Below are 21,470 nucleotides of genomic sequence, written 5' to 3' on the forward strand. Positions count from 1 at the left end.
ATAGTATAAAATACAAGTACATATCACGCGTGACTGTACAAGTATTTATTTAAATATTGAATGATGCATTAATAAAAAACTTTCGCGAAACGATGTACTATACACACTACCTGATACGCACACACTGGTGTAAGTACATCGTGCAATCACTAACGCAATGACAGCCGCCAAAGGAGGAAAACTTAAAAACTAAAACCCATGCAAACTTTTTCTCACCCATACGTGTAACACCTGGGCAACACGCATCGATGAGAACGAGAGAGCATAGGGGGGAGAAAAGGGGAATTAGTATATTAGGCTGAAAATCCTGATCTAATAAAACATAATTAACATACATGAAAAAACATTTTTATAAAAATTCATCTAAACGGATTAAGGACTCTACAGTCATTTGGTGAATAATGACTTAAGCAAGTGAATGAAAAAAAAAAAAATACCCCATAAGAAACGTTTTATATTATTATATAATACTGTTTCGGGTAGTGCAGTGTAGAGTGATTCTAACGGTGACAAAAGATGGATATTTCTTAAAAACCTCGGACGACTCTTTCACTAAATGGCTGTTCTAATTAAAGAACTGGGTTTTAAACCACCACTTAATTGCCAGAATCTATCCGGTCGCGAATTTTGTTTGTCTTCTTGCTCATTTCTTGATAACAATATCCAAGTATCGATATATTGAAGTAAATTACGATTTGAAAAACTAATCACGATTTGAAAATCTAATCATTATTAAGAAACTAATTACAATTGAAAAACTAATTACGAAGCAATGCATATAAAACAATTTTTACATGCTTTTTATTGGAACGAAATCGAGTAAATTAATGCTCGATTTCACCATTACTAACACGATTAAATACGTAAAGAGAAAAAAATAAGTACAATAATTAATTGCAGTGTTAATTAAGTGAATTGAAACCGATGAAACAAGAAGACCCTGGCCTAATCTAATAAATCACATATAAAAATCACATATATATTGGGAATCACTCGTGAGCAAAACCAAAGGTTCTACTCACGGTCGCTTATGCTCGTTTGGACAAGATACATCTACGAATACAACCAGGAACCCGTGCCGATATTGGAACTTTCATCCTCGGCATGATTGGGTCACTGGAGGAACTTTAAATTTGTTCGCTCACTCGTTACCAATTGTTACCATAAAAATAAAATAAAAAATGAAACTGAACAATTGGCAGTAGAAGTTCTGCGATGGCTCAAAAACACTCGTCCCCTCGCTGTTGGTTGAACGATGTCGTGAAGTTGATTTAAATTGGATGAATTGTTGAATCGATGAATTGTTGAATTGTTGAATCGATGAATTGTTGAATCGATGTATTGTAGAATCGATGAATTGTAGAATCGATGAATTGTTGAATCGATGTAATGTAGAATCGATGAATTGTTGAATCGGTGTATTGTAGAATCGATATATCGTTGAATCGTTGAATGTTGAATCGTTGCATGTTGAATGTTGAATCGTTGAATGTTGAGTGTTGAATGTCGAATCGTTGAATCGATGAATTGTTGAATCGATGTATTGTAGAATCGATGTATTGTAGAATCGATGTATTGTTTAATCGTTAAACCGTTGAATCGATTATTATAATCTATATTTAAAAATAGAAAATAAAATTAATTATGTTTCATATCATTCAAAAGATTTTTCATGAATAAAAATAATCACGATTTAAAAAATGAATATGTGAGAAGTAATAATTGAGATTAAAAAATAATAATAACCGTTGATTTATCTAGACGAAGCCAGATGCATCGATAAAGATGTTCCAGAAGAAATAAAGATCTGAAGTTGATTTTGAATTGGATGAATTGTTAAATTGTTGAATCGATGAATTGTTGAATCGATGTATTGTAGAATCGATGTATTGTTTAATTGTTGAATCGTTGAATCGATGATTATAATCTATATTTAAAATAAAAATGAAATTAATTATGTTTCATATCATTCAAAAGATTTTTCATGAATGAGAAACATGAATAAAACAATCACGATTTAAAAATGAATATGTGAGAAGTAATAATTGAGATTAGAAAATAATACTAACCATTGATTTATCTAGACGAAGCCAGATGCGTCGATAAAGATGTTCCAGAAGAAATAAAGATGTTAATTCACACTTTCGACCATGACAATATTTTAATCGAAACGCAAATCCTCTTCTACCGAATTGGCCGAAGGTGTGTTAATGATTCTAATCGCGTACCGAGCAAATTGTTTTCTCAACAAGATTATTTGCATTGATTTTAAATATAACGATTTAATTACTGTTTTGTATGCAATCTATACGATCGCATACAAAAAATGCAACATTTTTCAAAACGAACACTGATTCTATGATTGCATTGCCCGCAATCGCAACTAAAGCTCTGAAAATCAAAGTTTAATTAAAGCAAGTCGTAGCGTACTTCTGTTTATTTATTATGTTAATAATAAAAAATATATTATAATAGTTTTATTATTCAATTATTTAAACTACGTATTTCAAAAATTCTGGAATCGTGCTACTATTTTTTGTATGCTTTAATTATTAATAAAAAAAATTATTCAAAAATTGTAACCACAAACTTGTAAACTATATAAAAAAAAAAGATAAAATACAAACGAACAAATATCGCGAATAAAGAATAAATTTCATCGCGATAGGGTTATTTTTACAGAAGTATGCTAATTGCCTTAATACTTATAGGAAAGAATAGATATAGCATTAATGTAAAACTAAACAAAGTACAATATTTATAAATTATCATTTGAACAATAAAATAGAATCGGCTGTGTCTTGAATTATTTATGTGAATTAAATACCGAAAGAACTAAAATGAATTTAAATTAAAAACATTTAAACGACAATTGCAACGCGTAATTAAATAATTAATTCGATAAATCATTTCATTTACTTTACAATTAATTAACGATACGAGAAGTTAAAATTTTCTAATGCATCGAACGATCCATTTGGAAATTGATGCATTTCTAAAATTAAAGAAAAGAAAGAAAGAAAGAAAGAAATACACTTGCACGTATGTATGCAGTTGTATATACCACCATTGATTAGTATAATTTCCATGGAACGATGGTGAACGTCTTCTTGAAACCATAAAAAGAATAAGAGATTATGATAGAAATTTTTGTGAAACTATCGATACATATAATCGATAATATAATATAATTCTAATTACAGATCTTCTTACCTAATTTCAATGCATTCACGTCATCGATAATGATTGCATGTACCTGTAATGAAATTTGATTAGATTACAAAATTTGATAATGAAATATTTTTTAATTACGGAGTAATTAAGTTCTTACGTGGAGCGAAACTAGTTGAGACTTGTCTCGACGGCGTCCGACAGCTGAATGCGGTATGACGTAGCTCGAGTCACCCCACCCCTCCTATTTACCTTATATGGCAGTCGCGAAATGTTTTTCTATGCGTACTCGATGATAGACGATGTGTATATATAGACAATGCTCGTTACCTCGTTTGACTTTGACCTTCACCTTCGCATGTTTTTCTTTATCTCTGCGTACGTTCAAACGTATTTGATCATTAGTACACATAACGTTGATATAAAAAGTAAATACGTTATGAATGATACGTTAAATATGTTATATATAAATAAACTACGAATAAAATACATTAATATGAGAATGTATTGAATATACTGTGAATGTATTAATATATAAAATGTATATGTAAATACATTGTATCATAATAATGTAATACATATTCTAATAAATGTGTTAGAGAAAAAATATGTAGACGGTACGCGGTAGAGGGTAGAGGGTACGCGGTAGAGGGTACGCGGTAGAGGGTACGCGGTAGAGGGTACACGGTAGACGGTACGCTGTAGAGGTGAGGGTACACGGTACGCGTACGAAAAATGCTGATGGTAAATTACCATCAGAGTTACCGACCGAGAAGAGTTAATGGTAAGTTACCATCAGAGTTATCGACCGAGAAGTGTTGATGATAAATTACCATCAGAGTTACCGACAGTAGGAAAACCTTCATGGTAAATTACCATCAGTGTTACCGACAGTAGGAAGACCGACAGTAAAACTAATTACTTTATAATGTTTTTTATAACTTTTATGTATTTACAGATACCAGGGAGTTGTACAAAATTATAGAAATTAAAGTTGCGATGTATAAAAGAGGTTGCATTCGATTCATTCATTGCATTGCACAGGAACATTAAAAAAAATGTACATTTGTTTAGACATTTACATAAAAATGAAAAAATGCTATAATCAGAGCGTTTTATCTTAATTTTCTTTATTTCAAATAAAATTCTCGTTACACACATGCGCAACGTTAGGAAAGTCATATAAATAAAATTTAAAAAAACAAATTATTTAGAGCACAATGGCTCAATCTAACGACGAATTTCGAGGAGGAGGGATCACAGAACATATACTCCTAGTTTTTAAGCAACAATAGACACTTGCATCTATTATATTAACAATTATTTTTTGCACTAATGCACTCTCTTTATGTTACAGCTAAATTTTACCCTCAAAGTCATCACTGCGCAGAAGCATTAAAATAATTACATAAAATTAAAAGAATACTAAGATGAGAACGTTAATATTAAATTTTATTGATTAATTTTATTGATTTTCTTTTATACACATGCGCAACGTTTGCAAAGTCATATAAACAACAATTAATAAAAGTAATTTCATAGAGGACAACGTCTCATTTCAACGGTGCATTTCGAAGGGGACGGTATATAGATTATATATTCCGATCTTTTAGACAACAATAGACGCTTGCATCGGTTAATTAACAATTATTATAATGCACTAATGCACTCTCTTTATGTTACAGCAAAATTTTATCTTCGGAGTCATCACTGCGCAGGAGCATTAAAATAATTACATGAAATAGATAAAAATGCGAAAATCATAACGTTATAATCTTAAATTTATCGATTAGATGGATTATTCACTTTATACACATGCGCAACGTTCGCAAAGTCATATAAACAACTTTCAATAAAAGTACTTTCATAGAGGACAACGTCTCATTTCAACGGTGGATTTCGAAGGGGACGGTACATAGATCATATATTCCGATCTTTTAGACAACAATAGACATTCCTATCGATTATTTTACAATTATTATAATGCACTAATGCACTCTCTTTATGTTACAGCGGAATTTTATCCTCGAAGTCATCACTGCGCAGAAGCATTAAAATAATTACATGAAATAGATAACAATACGAAAATAATAACGTTATAATCTTAAATTTATCGATTAGATGGATTATTCACTTTTACACAAGCGCAACGTTCGCAAAGTCATATAAACAACTTTCAATAAAAGTACTTTCATAGAGGACAACGTCTCATTTCAACGGTGGATTTCGAAGGGGACGGTACATAGATCATATTCCGATCTTTTAGACAACAATAGACATTCCTATCGATTATTTTACAATTATTTTAATATCTAATGCAATCTCTTTATATTTCAGATTGTTTAAACACATATGTACTGGTTTAAACATTACATACTTATTAACATACTTTGAATATAAAATAATTTTAATGTGATATTTTTCTGCATAAAATTTTATTATCCAAAGTCATCATTACACAGGGACGTTAAAACAAATGTATATTAGTTTAAACTTACATAAAAATTAAAGGAATGTTTAAATCAGAACGTTGCCATGTGATAAAGTTTTTAGTGTATATTGTCTTTTTTATTCGTATTTTTTTTTTAAATATTAACAAGGAACGTATACACCTAATAGAAAAATAGATTAGATAATATATTATTAATTGGATAATTATAATTATTATTAAAATGGATTTTTTATTTATTTAATAAATAAATTATGTGTGTTTTTCTGTGCGGTGTGATAAGGTTTATAGTGCATATTTTCTTTATTCATTTCGTTATTTTTTAAATATTAATAAGATACGTGTACCTTAAATAGAAAAATAGAATAAATTTTTTATTTATCTAATAAATAAATTATCATATCTAGATTAACTAGCGTGGTCATGAAGAAAGCCGAGTTACGTACGTGACGGGGCAAGCTTGTGTGCGTGAAATACATTTCTATTGGTTACTCGGAATTTCTAATTGCTCATTTACAATGTTAATAATTATCGGCCGATTTATTATCAGCTAATCAGGGCTCTTTGCTGACTTCCCTTCCTTCTTTTCTTGGCGTCGGTGCTGGAGATCGCACGGATACTATGTCGTCCCATTCATCTCAGGTAATTAAAAAATATCCTTAAAAATATCTAAAAAATGCTGTTGCAGTGACAAGAAATAATCAAGACACAAATATATAAAAGGTAAACATAATAATCTTTTATTTCTAAAACACAAGTATTATATTACACTTGAATAATATTTATTCAAAGTATTAAAGATCTTATTCTTTCTGCATAGGTGATCAATCAATGTACTGGAAAGAGAGCATATAAATTTTCAATACGACAAGAAGAATCCAACAACACTTTTATCATGAAAGATTTAGGAAGACACCAATGAAAGTGTTCCATTCTCACACTGGAAGGAAACCATGTACTCTAATATTACATCAAAAGAATTAAAGAAGAAATGTATCCTGATTATTACAATTTAAAAGACGAACAGGAATCATATTATATCAAGAATTCTTTTCTTGTACAAATTGTATCGCCAAGCCTCCTACCAGGTAATGAAAGATTTACTATCAATCGACTTACTAGAAAATATTCAAAACTTGTATCACTGAAGTTCTTCTTCATAGAGATGCCATGGGAATCATTTTGCAAATAGAATGCAGCAGCAGTTTAAAGGATCTTTTAAAAAGCAAACATAATTATCTTGTGTAGGGAATAAACCAATGTTATAATAATTTTTTAAATAATATTTATTCAAAGTATTAAAGATCTTATTCTTTCTGCATAGGTGTTCAATCAATGTACTGGAAAAGAGAGCGTATGCTTTTTCACTACGATAAGAAGAATCCAACAACACTTTTATCATGAAAGATTTAGGAAGACACCAATGAAAGTGTTCCGTTCTCACACTGAAAGAAAACCATGTACTATAAATTACATCAAAAGAATTGAATAAGAAATGTATCCTGATTATACAAATTTAAAAGACGAACAGGAATCATATTATATTAAGAATTCTTTTCTTGTACAAATTGTATTGCCAAGCCTTGTACCAGGTAATGAAAGATATTATTGTTAATCGACTTACTAGAAAATATTCAAACTTGTATCAACGAACGTTCTTCTTCGTAGAGATGCCATGGGAATCATTTTGCAAATAGAATGCAGCAGCAGTTTAAAGATCTTTTAAAAAGCAAACTAATTATCTTGCATAGGGAATAAACCAATGTTATAATAATTTTTTAAATAATATTTATTCAAAGTATTAAAGATCTTATTCTTTCTGCATAGGTGTTCAATCAATGTACTGAAAAAGAAAGCGTATGATTTTTCACCACGATAAGAAGAATCCAACAACACTTTTATCATGAAAGATTTAAGAAGACACCAATGAAAGTGTTTCATTCTCAATCTGGAAGAAAACCATGTACTATAATATTACATCAAAAGATTTGAAGAAGAAATGTATCCTGATTATTACAAATTTAAAAGACGACCAGGAATCATATTATATCAAGAATTCTTTTCTTGTACAAATTGTATCGCCAAGCTTCCTACCAGGTAATGAAAGATTTACTATCAATCGACTTACTAGAAAATATTCAAAACTTGTATCACGAAGTTCTTCTTCGTAGAGATGCCATGGGAATCATTTTGCAAATAGAATGCAGCAGCAGTTTAAAGGATCTTTTAAAAAGCAAACATAATTATCTTGTATAGGGAATAAACCAATGTTATAATAATTTTTTAAATAATATTTATTCAAGTATTTAAGATCTTATTCTTTCTGCATAGGTGTTCAATCAATGTACTGAAAAAAAGAGCGTATGATTTTTCACTACGATAAGAAGAATCCAACAACACTTTTATCATGAAATTTAGGAAGACACCAATGATAGTTTTTCATTCTCACCCTGGAAGGAAACCATGTACTATAATATTACATCAAAAGAATTGAAGAAGGAATGTATCCTGATTATTACAAATTTAAAAGACGAACAGGAATCATATTATATCAAGAATTCTTTTCTTGTACAAATTGTATCGCCAAGCTTCCTACCAGGTAATGAAGATTTACTATCAATCGACTTACTAGAAAATATTCAAAACTTGTATCACGAAGTTCTTCTTCGTAGAGATGCCATGGGAATCATTTGCAAATAGAATGCAGCAGCAGTTTAAAGGATCTTTTAAAAAGCAAACATAATTATCTTGTATAGGGAATAAACCAATGTTATAATAATTTTTAAATAATATTTATTCAAAGTATTAAAGATCTTATTCTTTCTGCATAGGTGTTCAATCAATGTTCTGAAAAAGAGAGCGTATGATTTTTCACTACGATAAGAAGAATCCAACAACACTTTTATCATGAAAGATTTAGGAAGACACCAATGAAAGTGTTCCGTTCTCACACTGGAAGGAAACCATGTACTATAATATTACATCAAAAGATTTGAAGAAGAAATGTATCCTGATTATTACAAATTTAAAAGACGAACAGGAATCATATTATTAAGAATTCTTTTCTTGTACAAATTGTATTGCCAAGCCTTGTATCAGGTAATGAAAGATATTATTGTTAATCGACTTACTAGAAAATATTTAAAACTTGTATCAACGAATTTCTTCTTCGTAGAGATGCCATGGGAATCATTTTGCAAATAGAATGCAGCAGCAGTTTAAAAGAACTTTTAAAAAGCAAACATAATTATCTTGCATTGGGAATAAACCAATGTTATAATAATTTTTTAAATAATATTTATTCAAAGTATTAAAGATCTTATTCTTTCTGCATAGGTGTTCAATCAATGTACTGAAAAAGAAAGCGTATGATTTTTCACCACGATAAGAAGAATCCAACAACACTTTTATCATGAAAGATTTAAGAAGACACCAATGAAAGTGTTTCATTCTTCCCTGGAAGGAAACCATGTACTATATATTACATCAAAGATTTGAAGAAGAAATGTATCCTGATTATTAAAAATTTAAAAGACGAACAGGAATCATATTATATTAAGAATTCTTTTCTTGTACAAATTGTATTGCCAAGCCTTGTATCAGGTAATGAAAGATATTATTGTTAATCGACTTACTAGAAAATATTGAACACTTGTATCAACGAATTTCTTGTTCGTAGAGATGCCATGGGAATCATTTTGCAAATAGAATGCAGCAGCAGTTTAAAAGAACTTTTAAAAAGCAAACATAATTATCTTGCATAGAAAATAAACCAATGTTATAATAATTTTTTAAATAATATTTATTCAAAGTATTAAAGATCTTATTCTTTCTGCATTGGTGTTCAATCAATGTACTGAAAAAGAAAGCGTATGATTTTTCACCACGATAAGAAGAATCCAACAACACTTTTATCATGAAAGATTTAGGAAGACACCAATGATAGTTTTTCATTCTCACCCTGGAAGGAAACCATGTACTATATATTACATCAAAAGATTTGAAGAAGAAATGTATCCTGATTATTACAAATTTAAAAGACGAACAGGAATCATATTATATCAAGAATTCTTTTCTTGTACAAATTGTATCGCCAAGCCTCCTACCAGGTAATGAAAGATTTACTGTCAATCGACTTACTAGAAAATATTAAAACTTGTATCAACGAATTTCTTCTTCGTAAGATGCCATGGGAATCATTTTGCAAATAGAATGCAGCAGCAGTTTAAAAGAACTTTTAAAAAGCAAACATAATTATCTTGCATTGGGAATAAACCAATGTTATAATAATTTTTTAAATAATATTTATTCAAAGTATTAAAGATCTTATTCTTTCTGCATAGGTGTTCAATCAATGTACTGAAAAAGAAAGCGTATGATTTTTCACCACGATAAGAAGAATCCAACAACACTTTTATCATGAAAGATTTAAGAAGACACCAATGAAAGTGTTTCATTCTTACCCTGGAAGGAAACCATGTACTATAATATTACATCAAAAGATTTGAAGAAGAAATGTATCCTGATTATTACAAATTTAAAAGACGAACAGGAATCATTTATATTAAGAATTCTTTTCTTGTACAAATTGTATTGCCAAGCCTTGTATCAGGTAATGAAAGATATTATTGTTAATCGACTTACTAGAAAATATTGAACACTTGTATCAACGAATTTCTTGTTCGTAGAGATGCCATGGGAATCATTTTGCAAATAGAATGCAGCAGCAGTTTAAAAGAACTTTTAAAAAGCAAACATAATTATCTTGCATTGGGAATAAACCAATGTTATAATAATTTTTTAAATAATATTTATTCAAAGTATTAAAGATCTTATTCTTTCTGCATAGGTGTTCAATCAATGTACTGAAAAAGAAAGCGTATGATTTTTCACCACGATAAGAAGAATCCAACAACACTTTTATCATGAAAGATTTAAGAAGACACCAATAAAAGTGTTTCATTCTCACCCTGGAAGGAAACCATGTACTATAATATTACATCAAAAGATTTGAAGAAGAAATGTATCCTGATTTTTACAAATTTAAAAGACGAACTGGAATCATATTATATTAAGAATTCTTTTCTTGTACAAATTGTATTGCCAAGCCTTGTATCAGGTAATTAAAGATATTATTGTTAATCGACTTACTAGAAAATATTGAACACTTGTATCAACGAATTTCTTCTTCGTAGAGATGCCATGGGAATCATTTTGCAAATAGAATGCAGCAGCAGTTTAAAAGAACTTTTAAAAAGCAAACATAATTATCTTGCATAGGGAATAGACCAATGTTTTATTAATTTTGTAAATAATATTTATTCAAAGTGTTAAAGATCTTATTCTTTCTGCATAGGTGTTCAATCAATGTACTGAAAAAGAGAGCGTATGATTTTTCACTACGATAAGAAGAATCCAACAACACTTTTATCATAAAAGATTTAGGAAGACACCAATGAAAGTGTTTCATTCTCACCCTGGAAGGAAACCATGTACTATAATATTACATCAAAAGAATTGAAGAAGAAATGTATCCTGATTATTACAAATTTAAAAGACGAACAGGAATCATATTATATCAAGAATTTTTTTCTTGTACAAATTGTATCGCCAAGCCTCCTACCAGGTAATGAAAGATTTACTGTCAATCGACTTACTAGAAAATATTCAAAACTTGTATCAACGAATTTCTTGTTCGTAGAGATGCCATGGGAATCATTTTGCAAATAGAATGCAGCAGCATTTTAAAGGATCTTTTAAAAAGCAAACATAATTATCTTGCATTGGGAATAAACCAATGTTATAATAATTTTTTAAATAATATTTATTCAAAGTATTAAAGATCTTATTCTTTCTGCATAGGTGTTCAATCAATGTACTGAAAAGAAAGCGTATGATTTTTCACCACGATAAGAAGAATCCAACAACACTTTTATCATGAAAGATTTAAGAAGACACCAATGAAAGTGTTTCATTCTTACCCTGGAAGGAAACCATGTACTATAATATTACATCAAAAGATTTGAAGAAGAAATGTATCCTGATTATTACAAATTTAAAAGACGAACAGAAATCATATTATATTAAGAATTCTTTTTTGTACAAATTGTATTGCCAAGCCTTGTATCAGGTAATGAAAGATATTATTGTTAATCGACTTACTAGAAAATATTCAAAACTTGTATCAACGAATTTCTTCTTCATAGAGATGCCATGGGAATCATTTTGCAAATAGAATGCAGCAGCAGTTTAAAAGAACTTTTAAAAAGCAAACATAATTATCTTGCATTGGGAATAAACCAATGTTATAATAATTTTTTAAATAATATTTATTCAAAGTATTAAAGATCTTATTCTTTCTGCATAGGTGTTCAATCAATGTACTGAAAAAGAAAGCGTATGATTTTTCACCACGATAAGAAGAATCCAACAACACTTTTATCATGAAAGATTTAAGAAGACACCAATGAAAGTGTTTCATTCTTACCCTGGAAAGAAACCATGTACTATAATATTACTTCAAAAGATTTGAAGAAGAAATGTATCCTGATTATTACAAATTTAAAAGATGAACTGGAATCATATTATATTAAGAATTCTTTTCTTGTACAAATTGTATTGCCAAGCCTTGTATCAGGTAATTAAGATATTATTGTTAATCGACTTACTAGAAAATATTGAACACTTGTATCAACGAATTTCTTGTTCGTAGAGATGCCATGGGAATCATTTTGCAAATAGAATGCAGCAGCAGTTTAAAAGAACTTTTAAAAAGCAAACATAATTATCTTGCATAGAGAATAAACCAATGTTATAATAATTTTTTAAATAATATTTATTCAAAGTGATAAAGATCTTATTCTTTCTGCATTGGTGTTCAATCAATGTACTGAAAAAGAAAGCGTATGATTTTTCACCATGATAAGAAGAATCCAACAACACTTTTATCATGAAAGATTTAAGAAGACACCAATGAAAGTGTTTTATTCTCAATCTGGAAGGAAACCATGTACTATAATATTACATCAAAAGATTTGAAGAAGAAATGTATCCTGATTATTACAAATTTAAAAGACGAACAGGAATCATATTATATTAAGAATTCTTTTCTTGTACAAATTGTATTGCCAAGCCTTGTATCAGGTAATGAAAGATATTATTGTTAATCGACTTACTAGAAATATTCAAAACTTGTATCAACGAATTTCTTGTTCGTAGAGATGCCATGGGAATCATTTTGCAAATAGAATGCAGCAGCAGTTTAAAGGATCTTTTAAAAAGCAAACATAATTATCTTGCATAGGAAATAAACCAATGTTATAATAATTTTTTAAATAATATTTATTCAAAGTATTAAAGATCTTATTCTTTCTGCATAGGTGTTCAATGAATGTACTGAAAAAGAAAGCGTATGATTTTTCACCACGATAAGAAGAATCCAACAACACTTTTATCATGAAAGATTTAAGAAGACACCAATGAAAGTGTTTCATTCTCACCCTGGAAGGAAACCATGTACTATAATATTACATCAAAAGATTTGAAGAAGAAATGTATCCTGATTATTACAAATTTAAAAGACGAACTGGAATCATATTATATTAAGAATTCTTTTCTTGTACAAATTGTATTGCCAAGCCTTGTATCAGGTAATTAAAGATATTATTGTTAATCGACTTACTAGAAAATATTGAACACTTGTATCAACGAATTTCTTCTTCGTAGAGATGCCATGGGAATCATTTTGCAAATAGAATGCAGCAGCAGTTTAAAAGAACTTTTAAAAAGCAAACATAATTATCTTGCATTGGGAATAAACCAATGTTATAATAATTTTTTAAATAATATTTATTCAAAGTATTAAAGATCTTATTCTTTCTGCATTGGTGTTCAATCAATGTACTGAAAAAGAAAGCGTATGATTTTTTACCACGATAAGAAGAATCCAACAACACTTTTATCATGAAAGATTTAGGAAGACACCAATGAAAGTTTTTCATTCTCACCCTGGAAGGAAACCATGTACTATAATATTACATCAAAAGATTTGAAGAAGAAATGTATCCTGATTATTACAAATTTAAAAGACGAACAGGAATCATATTATATCAAGAATTCTTTTCTTGTACAAATTGTATCGCCAAGCCTCCTACCAGGTAATGAAAGATTTACTGTCAATCGACTTACTAGAAAATATTCAAAACTTGTATCAACGAATTTCTTGTTCGTAGAGATGCCATGGGAATCATTTTGCAAATAGAAATCAGCAGCAGTTTAAAGGATCTTTTAAAAAGCAAACATAATTATCTTGCATAGGGAATAAACCAATGTTATAATAATTTTTTAAATAATATTTATTCAAAGTATTAAAGATCTTATTTTTTCTGCATAGGTGTTCAATCAATGTACTGAAAAAGAAAGCGTATGATTTTTCACCACGATAAGAAGAATCCAACAACACTTTTATCATGAAAGATTTAGGAAGACACCAATGAAAGTTTTCATTCTCACCCTGGAAGGAAACCATGTACTATAATATTACATCAAAAGATTGAAGAAGAAATGTATCCTGATTATTACAAATTTAAAAGACGAACAGGAATCATATTATATCAAGAATTCTTTTCTTGTACAAATTGTATCGACAAGCCTCCTACCAGGTAATGAAAGATTTACTGTCAATCGACTTACTAGAAAATATTCAAAACTTGTATCAACGAATTTCTTGTTCGTAGAGATGCCATGGGAATCATTTTGCAAATAGAATGCAGCAGCAGTTTAAAGGATCTTTTAAAAAGCAAACATAATTATCTTGCATAGGGAATAAACCAATGTTATAATAATTTTTTAAATAATATTTATTCAAAGTATTAAAGATCTTATTCTTTCTGCATAGGTGTTCAATCAATGTACTGAAAAAGAAAGCGTATGATTTTTCACCACGATAAGAAGAATCCAACAACACTTTTATCATGAAAGATTTAAGAAGACACCAATGAAAGTGTTTCATTCTCACCCTGGAAGGAAACCATGTACTATAATATTACATCAAAAGATTTGAAGAAGAAATGTATCCTGATTATTACAAATTTAAAAGACGAACTGGAATCATATTATATTAAGAATTCTTTTCTTGTACAAATTGTATGCCAAGCCTTGTATCAGGTAATGAAAGATATTATTGTTATTCGACTTACTAGAAAATATTCAAAACTTGTATCAACGAATTTCTTCTTCGTAGAGATGCCATGGGAATCATTTTGCAAATAGAATGCAGCAGCAGTTTAAAAGAACTTTTAAAAAGCAAACATAATTATCTTGCATTGGGAATAAACCAATGTTATAATAATTTTTTAAATAATATTTATTCAAAGTATTAAAGATCTTATTCTTTCTGCATAGGTGTTCAATCAATGTACTGAAAAAGAAAGCGTATGATTTTTCACCACGATAAGAAGAATCCAACAACACTTTTATCATGAAAGATTTAAGAAGACACCAATGAAAGTGTTTCATTCTTACCCTGGAAGGAAACCATGTACTATAATATTACATCAAAAGATTTGAAGAAGAAATGTATCCTGATTATTAAAAATTTTAAAGACGAACTGGAATCATATTATATTAAGAATTCTTTTCTTGTACAAATTGTATTGCCAAGCCTTGTATCAGGTAACTAAAGATATTATTGTTAATCGACTTACTAGAAAATATTGAACACTTGTATCAACGAATTTCTTGTTCGTAGAGATGCCATGGGAATCATTTTGCAAATAGAATGCAGCAGCAGTTTAAAGGATCTTTTAAAAAGCAAACATAATTATCTTGCATAGGGAATAAACCAATGTTATAATAATTTTTTAAATAATATTTATTCAAAGTATTAAAGATCTTATTCTTTCTGCATTGGTGTTCAATCAATGTACTGAAAAAGAAAGCGTATGATTTTTCACCACGATAAGAAGAATCCAACAACACTTTTATCATAAAAGATTTAGGAAGACACCAATGAAAGTGTTTCATTCTCACCCTGGAAGGAAACCATGTACTATAATATTACATCAAAAGATTTGAAGAAGAAATGTATCCTGATTATTACAAATTTAAAAGACGAACAGGAATCATATTATATTAAGAATTCTTTTCTTGTACAAATTGTATTGCCAAGCCTTGTATCAGGTAATGAAAGATATTATTGTTAACGACTTACTAGAAAATATTCAAAACTTGTATCAACGAATTTCTTCTTCGTAGAGATGCCATGGGAATCATTTTGCAAATAGAATGCAGCAGCAGTTTAAAAGAACTTTTAAAAAGCAAACATAATTATCTTGCATAGGGAATAAACCAATGTTATAATAATTTTTTAAATAATATTTATTCAAAGTGTTAAAGATCTTATTCTTTCTGCATAGGGGTTCAATCAATGTACTGAAAAAGAGAGCGTATGATTTTTCACTACGATAAGAAGAATCCAACAACACTTTTATCATAAAGATTTAGGAAGACACCGGTGAAAGTGTTCCGTTCTCACACTGGAAGGAAACCATGTATACTATAATATTCTATCAAAAGAGTTGAAGAATGAATGCATCTTGGTTATTATAAATTTAAAAGACAAATAGGAAATACATTACGTTAGGATATTCCTAACATATGTAAAGTATATTACTTAGCATTGTACCGGTTAATTGAAAACACTATTATACATCGACTGGCAATAAATTATTTAAAGGAAACTATTCTTTTTAAATAATAGATTGGGGTAAAGTAGAAAGTCCATAGATACGAAATATTGAAAAAATGTCTTAACAGAACAAAATAATAGACACTTCTATAGATTAATTATCAATTATTTGAATATTCTAATGCACTCTCATTATATTTAAGATTGTTTAAACGCATATACATTTATTTAAACATTACATACTTTTTGACGTACTTTGAATGATAATTAATATTGATTTTATTTTTTATTAGTTGAAAAATTTACCCCTTCCCTCCGAAGTCGTCACTGCGCAGGAATGTTAAAAAAAATATACCTTCGTTAAAACAATTACATAAAAATTAATAGAATGTTATAATCGGAACGTTATAATATTAAATTCTATTTATTACGAATATTACTCCCGTTATATACATGCGCAACGTTCGGAAAGTCATATAAACAACTTTTAATAAAAGTATTTTCACAGAGGACAATGACTCATTACAACGGCGAATTTCGAAGAAGATGGTACATAGACGTTATACTGGGTGCTTTTAGACAACAATAGACACTTCTATCGATTAATTATCAATTATTTTAATATTCTAATGCACTCTCATTATATTTAAGATTGTTTAAACGCATGTACATTTATTTAAACATTACATACCCTTTAACGTACTTTGAATATTAATTAATTTCGATTTTATGTTTCATTAGATGAAAATTTTACCCCTTCCCTCCGAAGTCGTCACTGCGCAGGAACATTAAAAAAAATATACCTTTAGTTAAACAATTATATAAAAATAATAAAAATGCTAAAATCAGAGCGTTTACACCTTAATTTCTCTCTATTACATATAAAATTCTCGTTACACACATGCTTAACGTTTGGAAGGTCCTGTAAACAACTTTCACCAAAAAAACTTTAACAGAGGATAATTACTCAGATCAACGGTGAATTTCGAGGAGAAGGGATCACAGAACATATACTCCGAGCTTTTAGACAACAATAGACGCTCGCATCGATTAATTAACAATTATTTTAATATTTTAATGAATTCTTATTATAATTAAGATTGTTTAAACGCATATATATTTATTTAAACATTACCTAACTTTTGACGTTCTTTAAATATTAATTAATTTCGATTTTATGTTTTAATAGATGAAAATTTTACCCCTTCCCTCCGAAGTCATCACTGCCCAGGATCATTACAACAAATGTACATTAGTTTAAGCAATTATACAAAAAATAAAAGAATATTAAAATGAGAGCGTTATAATATTAAATTTTATTGATTAATTTTATTGATTTTCTTTTATACACATGCGCAATTTTCGGATAGTCACATAAACAACTTTCACCAAAAAAACTTTAACAGAGGATAATTACTCAGATCAACGGTGAATTTCGAGGAGGAGGGATCACAGAACATATACTCCGAGCTTTTAGACAACAATAGACGCTCGCATCGATTAATTAACAATTATTTTAATATTTTAATGAATTCTTATTATAATTAAGATTGTTTAAACGCATATATATTTATTTAAACATTACCTAACTTTTGACGTTCTTTAAATATTAATTAATTTCGATTTTATGTTTTAATAGATGAAAATTTTACCCCTTCCCACCGAAGTCATCACTGCGCAAGAACATTACAACAAATGTACATTTGTTTAAGCAATTACATAAAAATTGAAATAATGTTAAAATGAAAACTTTATATAATTTTTATTTCTATTTATTACAATTAATTTTCTCGTTACATATATAAGAAACTTTCGAAAAGCCATGTATATAACATTCATTAAAAAAAAAAACTTTTTTATATGACAATGTTTCAGTCTTACAGTAGATTTCGAAGAGGAAGGTTCATCAAAAGGTACATCTTTATTTTTAGATTATAATATATATTTCCATCAATTAATTAACAATTATTTAAAGTGTATTGAACAAAGTATTGTTGTCTACTAATACATAATGTATGTATATGTTTAAGCAATTATATTATTTTAAATATTACATACTCTCCTATTGACTTATTTTGAATATAGAAAATAATTTTAATATGAATTTATTTTTATGATTTTAGATGACTGTGTCTTCAGCTTGATTGCGTTCTTGGATTGTAACATAATTATAAACTATACCAATTACTTAGATTGTTTTTCAATCATTGTTACATAAAATTTAATATCAAACGTTTAATAAAATTTTATTATTTTTTTAGAAACAATTCAATGGGTAGCGGGTGGATTTCTTCTTCGCAAAGGGCGCCATTTGTTAAGAAGGAATTTACTTCAGGGATGCGACCCTGCCCACGCGAGCCTTGATTCTATCTTTCTCCCAAGGATAGAATCATGTCCTACCCTTAGCTTTTTAAAGTGAAACTCCCTATCCATTTTTTTTTTATTTTTTTTTATTTTACTTTGCTTTTTTTAACTCGCGATTTTGCAAGCATAGATGTGCACGTAGCATAGGAACTGAAATTGCATTAGAAGGGATGTCTACCACCGCTATTAGTAAGACGGGCCCAGGGATTCAGTTCCTCAAGCTTGCAGTAAATATAGTGCTGGTGGGCAAACTGTACGTGCAGCGTAAGTTCCTCGTAATATAGATTAGAGTCAGTGGATTAGTCCAACCGGTGGGATACCACTTAAAAAAAAAAACGTAAAATGTTTCACTTTAAAAAGCCTACTTTTCAACTTCTTCCCGATCCCTTTGCTTTTTTTTTTGCAGGTTACATAGGAGGATGACCACACCAGGACAGCACGAGGACCACACCAGGACAGCACGAGGACCACACCAGGACAGCACGAGGACCACACCAGGACAGCACGAAGACTTAGTTATAATAAAGGATAGTGTAAAATAATTATTAGTATAATTAAATGTATAATTTAATTTATAATTACATGTATAATTTTAATCTATTTATTCTTCTCCCCTAAGCACATTACACACGTGTAACATTTATATTTAATGTATTTTATTTATTCACAGGTTCCATGTTACTTAGATTCCATTCATGTTTTACTCCTCTTTTATCATTTTTTTATTTGGTTTCCCATTTTTCTCTTCATTATCGATAGTAATTGTAAAGATTTTCCGAATAAAACTCTTAGGGTGGGGCATAAGAGTGGGACTCATTAAAAATCATTCACGGGGTGATCATTTTCATTTCATTTTCTTTGGTTTCAATTTAATTCGGATGGGGACATCTTCAGGATGCACATCCCGGGTCTTCAGAAGCGGTTACCTCCACGTGGTTAGACCTGGGCAATGGTATTTTACTTTCAGTATAATGTTTAACATATTTTATATGTTAAACATTCCATTGCAAGTAAAATCTAGCCAAAGACCGCTTACTTTAAACATTATAATTGTAATTAGTTTCTTTTAAATCCCTAATTAATATCATATCCTTCTTTTTTCTTTTTCCTTGGTTCCTTTTATCCATTTCATCTATGGAAACTAATTACTTTATAATGTTTTTTAATAATTTTTATGCATTTTTATTACATAATACAGTTTTATGGTGTTGTTCAGTATACATATTGTACATATTTATTTATTAGCCTAGTCTTATGTTCACAAAGATAGCATTGGTAAGTAATGCAGATAGATTGTAAAGATTTTTGTTAAACGATTACAAAGGGAATGGACCCCTCAAACTCGTAAAAGGAAGAATTATAGAGACAGTTAAAATTATAAATTATACAATAATTTTAACAAGTAATTAATAAAATGAAGCTAATAAAATCAGATTTTTTAAATATTTTATCTTAATTATTTTTAAAAAAATGCCCTGATATTTAGAAGTAGATATTAATAATTTCAAAAATTTTCAATAATTATGGGTTCATTGTTTTTAATTGTCTTTCTCTCTCTCTCTCTCTCTCTCTTTTAGTATTACTTTTTTAAATAATTTATACATAGTAAAATATATACATATTTTAATATTATAATGTCAACATGCAACTATCCACATACGCAACATCCACACAATAATCTTTCATGCTTAGGTTAGTAAAGTTTTAAGCATACTTATATCACATGTAAACTTTAAAATGTTATGTTTAAAGATTAATACAATTGTGTTAAATTGTGTGTGTGTGTGTGTGCTATATAATATTAACATTGCTGAAGTTTATCCTGCAATTGTGCATATCGCATTTGTAATATACGTTCACGTTCAGTTTGTCTATTAACATCTTCAATAAGAGCATTTATTCTTCTCGGAACTGCTGCTTCCTCTTGATTTTGTAAAAATTTAAATGTCGAAAGTTCCAAATGGGCTTGTTCTATTTGTTCATACAAATCGTGTAATTGTTTGATTAAGACTTGTGCTCTGGTCTGAAAAAAAAAAATCATGTTAAGATTGCAACTAATGTCAATATTTAACTATATATTGAACTATATATATATATATTAAATAATTACCTGATAACCTCCTGTTAAAACTTTCAATTTTTTTTCCATTCTAGCAGCTTTTTTAGCTTCACCAGTCATATGCATCCGATTTTCTTCTAATTTTCTTTCACAAGCTTCTACTCTATCTTTTTTGGAAGCTAAGGTAGCTCTTGTATACCGCTTTTGTGTTTCCAAATATAATATCTGAGATAAACATTCTTCCCACACTGTTGTATATGCATCTAAACTTAAATCTCCATGCGCCATACCATCCTTAACAACATTCATTTCATTGGTGAGTAATTTGTTCGCTGCATCCAATTCCTCTTCTTCAAAATTTATATAAGGATGTTGTTCGAGATACGCTTGTGCTTGAGCTAAAGAGTTGGAAGCACTCTTTCTATTCTGTTGCATAGGATTTTGAAGCGCATCATATTGCATCATTGTAATCATTTCCCTTTTAATTAGCTCTTCTGCTCGTTGCATATCCGTTAGTGGAGTATCCATGAAAGGCCTTAAAATATTCATGTTAACGTCAACTGGCCTTGGCAAATCCCGTTGTATAACTTGTGATCTACGAGCTAATTCCCTTTTCTTTTGTTCCAGCAATTCTTGTTGGTGTCTAACATCTATATCAGCTTGATCTTCAACTATGTCATTTGCAGGAGTAGAGGTATTTTCATCTATAGTTTCATCGTCAGGAACAACTATTTCGTAAT

General features: G+C 29.2%; 1 protein-coding gene and 1 long non-coding RNA gene across 3 annotated transcripts; both read right to left on the minus strand.

Annotated features, from left to right (window-relative positions):
• Positions 1–2,083: 2,083 nt before the first annotated feature.
• On the minus strand, positions 2,084–3,373 carry LOC122513790. 2 transcript variants are annotated; one of them, XR_006302865.1, is made up of 4 exons: positions 3,332–3,373; positions 3,214–3,256; positions 3,065–3,109; positions 2,084–2,391 (listed from the first exon to the last, which is right to left on the minus strand). It is a non-coding gene; the product is annotated as an uncharacterized LOC122513790 (long non-coding RNA). The 2 variants fall into 2 exon arrangements; XR_006302864.1 differs by lacking the exon at positions 2,084–2,391 and having other exon boundaries at positions 3,029–3,109.
• Positions 3,374–20,385: 17,012 nt separating this feature from the next.
• Positions 20,386–21,465, minus strand: LOC122513951 (cell division cycle 5-like protein; the record flags this gene model as incomplete). The annotated part of the gene is made up of 2 exons (XM_043630489.1): positions 20,386–20,694; positions 20,782–21,465. Coding segments are annotated over 2 exons (906 nt in total), but the record flags the coding sequence as incomplete, so codon positions are not given.
• Between the last annotated feature and the right edge of the window lie 5 nt (positions 21,466–21,470).

The sequence above is a fragment of the Polistes fuscatus genome, unplaced genomic scaffold, assembly GCF_010416935.1.
Source record: "Polistes fuscatus isolate 324 unplaced genomic scaffold, CU_Pfus_HIC Scaffold13, whole genome shotgun sequence".
Classification (NCBI taxonomy): domain Eukaryota; kingdom Metazoa; phylum Arthropoda; class Insecta; order Hymenoptera; family Vespidae; genus Polistes; species Polistes fuscatus.